Consider the following 7954-nt stretch of genomic DNA (forward strand, 5'->3'; position numbering starts at 1 on the left):
CTGAGCTCTGTCCCAGGGAGCAGTGATGTTCTCTCAGGAAAAGGGACTTGGGCTGACAACCCCCTGCTCTTCCCCTGATCCTCCAGCTCGGGGTCTGTTCGCTGGGAGACAAGGAAGCTCTCTACTTTGCCCTTTAATCTACCAGTTGAGCAGACCCTGCCTCTCCACTGTGTTCCAGGGGCCGTGCAGACACAAGGGAAGACCCCAGGAGGGAACGTGGAGCTGTGTGTCTGTCACAAGCCTGCAGGGACATGAAAGGCTGCCTGGTCCTGCTCCTTCTGCTGCTGGGGACAGTTTCTGCTCTCTATCTGGGTGAGTGCTCCCCTTCCCTTCTCATCCATCTTCCTCTCATCTTTCCTGTGTTGTTTTTTGCTCTGGTAGGTCCAGGGCCACAGCCCACTGTTCAGTTGCCCCAGCCCCTCTCTAGTTAGATTTCTCCTGGACCCAGAGCTGTGACCTGAACATTCCCCCAGGGCTCCTTTGCAAGGGAAAACACCCCCTATGAAGATGAGGGTTTCTCACATCTCTCACTCCCAAATTACCCGCACGTGGTGTCAGCTGGCATCAGGTTCTCATGCATTTGTGTGTGTGATGCAAGAATTCTGGCTCATCCAACCCCCAAGGGATCCCTCCCGTCTTTGGTTCCAGATGGGGTCCCTAGGAAGACTGGGTGGAGCCATCAGAGCTGTCCGTGGTCCTGGAGGAAGGTGGTACCTGGTCTGATGGCGGGTTGTTTCTTCTTTGCAGAGAATGATGCCCCCCATGTGGGCAGTCCGGAGACACAGGCAGACCTGAGCCAGGATGCTGAAGGCTCAGGGGGGCAGGAAGGAGAGCTGGCCCTGAGTGGTGAGGTGGTGGAGTCGGGGGGAGAGGAGGCCGAGGACGCCCACGACGATGAGGGGGACTCAGAGTCAGACCCAGATGACTTAGATGAGGACGTGCAGTGCCCCAAGGAAGAGGAGACAGTGCAACTTCCTGGTGGTCCTGAGTGCAAGAGGTGCTACTACAGATTTGTGCGGACCCCAAGGAGGTTTAGGCATGCTCAGGTAAGCGGCAGCGAGGCTGCTCCCAAGGAGTTGGGAGACCAGAGTGGATTCAGCCTTCTCTCTCTATTATTTAGACTAGGGGTTCTCCAAGCCTAGTATCCACCAGAAGTCTTGTTAAAGCACAGATTTCTGGGCCCCATCACCTCAGTTTCTAGATTAGTAAATCCGGGGTGTGAGGGTTTATAACAAATTCCTAGGTGATGATATTGTTGGTCTAGAAAGTGCACTCTGAGAGCCACTAGTTTAGATAAAAAGCTTTGGTGTAAGAGACTCCTGTGTTGTGTCCTGGCTCTGCCTTCATCAGCTATTTTATTTGGGCAAGTCACTTCACCTTTCAGGGCTCCTGTATCTTCATTTGTAAAATGGAGATGTATGATACCACCTCTCAGAGAGAGTTATGGTGAGGATTAGCTAACACATGGGAAGTATTTAGAATAGTCTGTTGTTGTTCAGTCACGAAGTTGTGCCCCACTCTTTTTGATCCCATAGAGTGTAGCACTTCAGGCTTCCCTGTCCTTCCCCATCTCCTGGAGCTTGCTCAAACTCATATCCATTGAGTCAGTGATGCCATCCAAGCATCTCATCCTCTGCCACCCCCTTCTCCTTTTGCCTTCAATCTTTTCCAGTGTCACTCTTTTCCAATGAGCCAGCTCTTCACATCAGATGGCCAAAGTATCGGAGCTTCGGCTTTAGCTTCAGCTTCAGTCCTTCAAATCATCATCAGGGTTGATTTTCTTTAGGATTGACTGATTTGATCTCCTTGTAATCCAAGGGACTGTCAAGAGTCTTCTCCAACATTGCAATATGAAAGCATCAATCTTTAGCACTCAGTGTTCTTTATGATCCAACCCTTACCCCCGTACATGCCTACTGTAAAAACCATAGCTTTGACTCTATGGACCTTTGGTGGTAAAGCGATGTCTCTTCTTTTTAATATGCTGTCTTGGTTTGTCACAGCTTTTCTTCCAAGGAGCAAACATGTTTTAATTTCTTGGCTGCAGTCACCATCTGCAGTGATTTTGGAGCCCAAGAAAATAAATCTATCACTGCTTCCACTTTTTCCCCTTCTATTTGCCAAAAAGTGATGGGACCAGATGCCATAATCTTAGCTTTTTGAATATTGAATTTTAAGCCAGCTTTTCCCATTCTCCTCTTTCACCCTCATCAAGAGGTTCTTCACTTCCTCTTCACTTTCTGTCATTAGAATTATATTGTCTGCATATCTGAGGTTGTTGATATTTCTCCTGGTATTCTTGATTCCAGCTTGTGATTCATCCAGCCTGCATCTTTCATGATTTACTCTGCATATGAGTTAAATAAACAGGGTGACAATATATAGCCTTGACATACTCCTTTCCCAATTTTGAACCAGTCTGTTGTCCCATGTCCAGTTCTAACTGTGGCTTCTTGATCCACATACAGGTTTTTTAGGAGACAGGTAAGGTGGTCTGTTATTTCCATCTCTTTAAGAATTTCCCACAGCTTGTAGTGATCTACACAGTCAAAGGCTCTTGTGTAGTCAATGAAGCAGAAGTAGATATTTTTTGGAATGCACTTTTTTCCCTCTATGATCCAATGAATGTTGGCTATTTGATCTCTGATTCCTCTGCCTTTTGTAAATCCAGCTTGTACATCTGGAAGTTCTTGGTTCACACTGCTGAAGCCTAGCTTGAAGGATTTTGAGCATGACCCTGCTAGCATGTGAGATGAGCACAATTGTATGGTAGCTTAAACATTCTTTGGCATTGCTGTTCTTTGGGATAAGAATGAAAATTGACCTTTTCCAGTCTGTGGCCACTGCTGAGTTTTCTAAATTTTCTGACATCCTGAGTGCAGTTGGTGATGGATGGGGAAGCCTGGCATGCTGCAGTCCATGGGGTCACAAAGAATCAGACACAACTGAGTGACTTAACTGAACTGAACTGATTGAGTGCAGCACTTTAGTAGTATCAACTTTTAGGATTTTATGTAGCACAGCTGGAATTCCATAACTTCACCTAGCTTTTTTGTAGTGATGCTTCCTAAGTCCCACTTGATTTCACCCTCCAGGATGTCTGGCTCTAGTTGAGTGGCCACACCATAGTGGTCATCTGAGTCACTAAGACTTTTTCTGTACAGTTCTTCTGTGTCTTCTTGCCTCCTGTTCTTAATCTCTTCTACTTCTGTTAGGTCTTCACTATTTATGTCCTTTATTTTGCCCATGTTTGCATGAAATGTTCCCTGCTATCTCTAATTTTATTGAAGAAATCTTTACTCTTTTCCATTCTATTATTTTTCTCTACTTCTTTGCATTGTTCATTTAAGAAGACCTTCTTATCTCTCCTTGCTGTTCTCTGGAGCTCCACAGTTAGGTGGGAATATCTTTCCTTTTCTCCTTTGCCTTCGGCTTCACTTCTTCCCTCAGCTATTTGTAAAGCCTCCTGAGATAACCACTTTGCCTTAATGCATTCCTTTTTCTTGGGGATGGTTTTGGTCACCGCTTCCTGTACAATGTTACGAACCTCATCCATAGTTCTTCAGGCCCCCTTGTCTCTCAGATCTAATCCCTTGAATCTATTTTTCATCTCCACTGTATAATCAAAAGGGATTTGATTTAGGTCCTACCTGAATTGCCTAAGGGGTTTTCCCTACTTTCTTCATTTTAAGCCTGAATTTGGCAATAAGGAGTTCATGGTCTGAGCCACAGTCAGCTCCTGGTCTTGTTTTTGCTGACTGCATAGAGCTTCTCCATCTTTGGCTGCAAAGAATATAATCTGACTTCAGTGTTGGCCATGTGGCGAAGTCTATGGGTAGTGTCATCGTTTCTGTTGTTGAAAGAGAGTGATTGCTGTGACCAGTGCATTTTCACGACAGAACTCTGTCAACCTTTGCCCCGCTCATGCTGTACTCCAAGGCCAAACTTGCCTGTTACTCCAGGGACCTCTTGACTTCTCTCTTTTGCACGCCAGTCCCCTGTGATGAAAAGGACATCATTTTCTGTGTATTAGTTCTAGAAGGTCTTATACGTCATCGTAGAACTGGTCAACTTCAGCGTCTTCAGCATCAGTGGCTGGGGCATAGACTTGGATTAGTGTCATTTCGAGTGATTTGCCTTGGAGACAAACAGAGATCATCCTGTCATTTTTCGGTCCCACCCAAGCACTGCATTTCAGGCTCTTGTTGGCTGTGAGGGCTACTCCATTTCTCCCAAGGGGTTCTTGCCTTCACTAGTTGATGTGTGGTCATGTGAATCATATTTGCCCCTTCCCATCATTCTAGTTCACTGTCATCTCCTACTTGACCAAGCCTAACTCACCCTGATTCACAGACCTAACACTCCAGGTTCCTATGCAATATTGCTCTTTATAGCATCAGACCTGCACCACCAGATGCATCCATAATTGAGCATTGTTTTTGCTTTGGCCCAGTTGCTTCGTTCTTTCTGGAACTGTTGTAATTGCCCTCCACTCCTCCTCAGCTGCATACAGGACACCTTCCAACCTGGGGTCTCATCTTCTAGTATCATATCTTTTAGGCTTTTCATACTGTGCATGAAGTTCTCACAGCAAGAATGCTGGAGTGGTTGGCCATTCCCTCCTCCAGTGGGCCAGGTTTCGTCAGGACCCTCCATGTGACCCATCCGTCTTGGATGGCCCCACATGGCATCACTGAGACCTTCACTGAGTTACACAAGCTCTTTTGCCAGGACAGTGCTGTGATCCATGAAGGGAGAATGGTCCTTGGGTCACTGTAAGCTCTCCATAAACGCTGGCCATGGGAGTGGGAGGGAGGCTCAGAAGCGGGGGGATTTATGTGTACCTGTGACTGATCCACACTGCTGTTCAGCAGAAAGCAACATAACACTGTTAAGCAATTATCCTCCAACTGAAAATTAAAAGAGGATAAGAAAGCATTTGACCTTGGAGATCAAGATGCAAAGTAAAGGCCAGAACAAGTGAATAACCACTTTAAACATCTTTCAAGTATAATGTTATTTTGTATACATCTATTAAATAATTCCATATGAAAATAATATGAAAACATTTTAAAATGGTGCTTCTAGTTATTCTGAGTATTATTAGTCTTTACTGCAAGAAGTTCCTGATGTCAAATAAAGAAGCAAGAGATGGGATTCAGGGGGGCTGTAGACCTCTGATTTCTGAGCTGGGAAAGGATGTGGGGGGTCTCTTGTGGAGGCTGAGGGCCTTGCAAGAAAACAGTGAGTTTCTACCCCACTTCGTCTCTCTGCAGAGAATCTGCAGGCGTTGCTACCGAGGCAACCTCGTCTCCATCCACAACTACCGCTTTGACTATCGTGTGACACGCTGGTCAAGAAGGACCAACCAGTCACAGGTCTGGATCGGAGGCTTTATCACGGGCAGGGTAAGTGAGGGTCAGTTCTCAGGTCTTTTTTTTTTAAGGTGATTTGATACTGCAGAGTGAATCCATTATTTTTTTAAATTTTCATTGTTTAGGATGGGGTTGGGTCTTTGTCGCTGCACCCGCGCTTTCTCCAGTTGCCGCCGGCGGGGGTTGCTGCCTCCTTGCGGTGCTCAGGCTTCTCACAGGTGGCTTCTCATGCTGCACAGCATGGGCTCTAGGGTGCCGGCCTTCACAGCTGCTGCTGAACGCTTGACAGACCCCGCTCAGTAGCTTTGATGCCAGGGCTTAGCTCCTCTGCGGCACGTGGGGTCTTCCAGGACCAGGGATCGAACCCATGGCTGGGCAAGGCAGCTTCTTCAAGGGCAGGCAGCTTCTTCACCACTGGACCACCAGGGGAGGCCCGGGGCTCGGGCGTTTCTGAATGCCTCAAGGCACCACCTGCCCCCATCGAGCCTCATCCTGGCCCAGGAAGCTGGCTTGTGCTGATGTAGGAGACGTGATGACTGAGCGCTTCTCCTCCTCACCCGTGTTCAGTGGCTTCACGCTTGCAGCTTGAAATCTGCCATGGTGGGTGCATTTACACAGAGAAATGGACAATTATTATAAACAGGGTTCTTTCTTTCCTCTGCCTCATACCTTCCACCAAAGCTGACTGTTAAACATTTATCGGCAAATCAGTGGAGTCAGGAAGTAGAGTTCATACCCAGCTCTGTGCATTACTGGCTGAATGCCTGCCTCCATATTTCAGTGTCCTCATCTCTGAGTGGGTCCTTCTCTCAGAGTGACCCTGGGGGCGGTGCCTGAGTAAGTGCTGTCACATTTGCTGCTCATATGTGGTCCAGGGACCAGAGTATCAACATCACCCGGTAGCTTGTTGAAATACAGGGTCCTGGGCCGCACCCCAGACGTCCTGGATCAGAATCCACATTTCCACCAGATCCCTAGGAGATGTGTCTGCTCAGTGAAGTTTGAGAAGCCTGCTCTGCGTGAGAGCTGGAAGCGATGTTTGCTCTTCCGTGTCATTACCTGTAAACCGTTGGGGGTGGGTCTGTACGGTGGGGTCCTATCCAGGTGACACAGTGAGAGGAGATTATAGACGTCCAGGAGGGATGCTCAGGGGACTCAGGAGCCCCAGCACCTGTCTTCCTGGACCTCCGCCCTCTGACCCAGCCTCTCTTCTCTAGTCCCGTTGCAGGAGATTTCGCTGGACTGATGGGAGTCGCTGGAATTTTGGATACTGGGCCCGAGGGCAGCCTGGGAATGGCAGAGGCCACTGTATAACCCTGTGCACCAGAGGTGAGGGGGCCACGCGCCCGGGACGAGGTGGGGGTGGACTCGCACACAGGCCCCTGTGAGCTGCACAGACACGCCTCCCCTCACACAGCCTCCCCCACTGGAGAACCCCGCCCTGTGTGTGAGCCGGGCTGAGGTGCAGGGATCCTCAGAGCCACAGTGAGGGGTCCTGGACGGGCTGGGGGCTCTGTGTCCTCCAGACTCAGCGAGGCTCCCTCCCTTCCTCTGACGGGATGGTGACAAGGAGAGAGTGTGGGACAGACAGGAGGGACACTTGATAATGTGAAGTGTGGCTGAGGGACACGGGAAAGATGTGGGAACTAGGGCCAGCTGACAGATGATTCCCCAGCTCCCAACAGCACGGCTGCCCGACGTGCGGGAGTTTAGAACAGGGGCGAAGACCACACGGGCTGCAGTCAGATGGCCGAGGTCCTCAACTGGCTCTACCACTTGTCTGCTGAGATCAGAGCAGGTTATCACTCCTCCGAGCCTCAGTTTTCCCCATCTGTGAAATGGGAGTGCTGACAGCCCTGACCTCTTGGCGTCACTGTGAGGATGGAAGGACAGTCCATAGGAAGCCCTTAGCACACTGTCTCTGCAAGGGAAGAGATCAGTGATTGTAACTAGCTGGGACATGGGGAGACATACGGCCCTCAGATTGCTGGGAAATGGTGAGGTGCCTGACCTGAGAGGTTCCTGACGGTGGGGGTTGGGGGGACACACTCAGGTGGGCAACTGACATCACTGTGCTCTGTGCCACCAGGGGGTCACTGGCGACGAGCTTCATGCAAGAGGCGGCTGCCCTTTGTCTGTGCCTTCTAAACCAGAGGCGTGGAGACCCTGCCTCTCCACCATCCTGGCTGCCCCGCCCCACCCCTGGCCCCCTTGCCCCTCGCTTGTCCACGTCATAAAAACTACACTTCTCACAGCATCTCCTGACTGTTTTCTTCATTGCGCACGCTGGAGGACTCTTCGGGGTTGGGAAATCTCGGAAGCTCTCAGTTCTTTGAGGAGTTTAAAAGCTGGAGCAGGACGGCTGAGTGGTGAGGGCCAGGGGGTTGGGGCGCCGGGGTTTTTGGCTGCAGCGCCAGCTTGGGGTGGGGGTGGGCCAGGCGAGGACGGGTGTCTGGCTCCAGAAGACCCTTTCCCAGGGTCCCGCGGAAGAAAGCCTTTGGTGAGCAGTTGGGCAACTGGCCCTCTTGGTCTGGATTGAATGAGGCGTGTGGGGCGGGGTTGGAAGTGACAACTTTCCA

At 49.7% G+C, this 7954-nt stretch overlaps 1 protein-coding gene across 1 annotated transcript; it reads left to right on the top strand.

The window, feature by feature from the left end:
• Positions 1-251: 251 nt before the first annotated feature.
• On the top strand, positions 252-7632 carry LOC102284209 (proteoglycan 3). Its single transcript, XM_005910479.3, has 5 exons — positions 252-312; positions 748-1046; positions 5277-5408; positions 6593-6704; positions 7465-7632. Exons 1-5 carry the CDS (start codon positions 252-254, stop codon positions 7521-7523), a joined length of 663 nt encoding a protein of 220 aa, XP_005910541.2. The 3' UTR covers positions 7524-7632.
• Positions 7633-7954: the final 322 nt, after the last annotated feature.

The sequence above is a fragment of the Bos mutus genome, chromosome 15 (genome assembly GCF_027580195.1).
Source record: "Bos mutus isolate GX-2022 chromosome 15, NWIPB_WYAK_1.1, whole genome shotgun sequence".
In the NCBI taxonomy this organism is placed as follows: Eukaryota; Metazoa; Chordata; class Mammalia; order Artiodactyla; family Bovidae; genus Bos; species Bos mutus.

Excerpts from the sequence above, each read along its gene's own strand:
- LOC102284209 (XM_005910479.3), top strand. The coding sequence starts at position 252 with ATGAAAGGCTGCCTGGTCCTGCTCCTTCTGCTGCTGGGGACAGTTTCT. Across the intron at positions 5,409-6,592 it reads GAGGCTTTATCACGGGCAGG|TCCCGTTGCAGGAGATTTCG; the intron begins GTAAGTGAGGGT and ends TCTCTTCTCTAG. Across the intron at positions 6,705-7,464 it reads TATAACCCTGTGCACCAGAG|GGGGTCACTGGCGACGAGCT; the intron begins GTGAGGGGGCCA and ends CTGTGCCACCAG.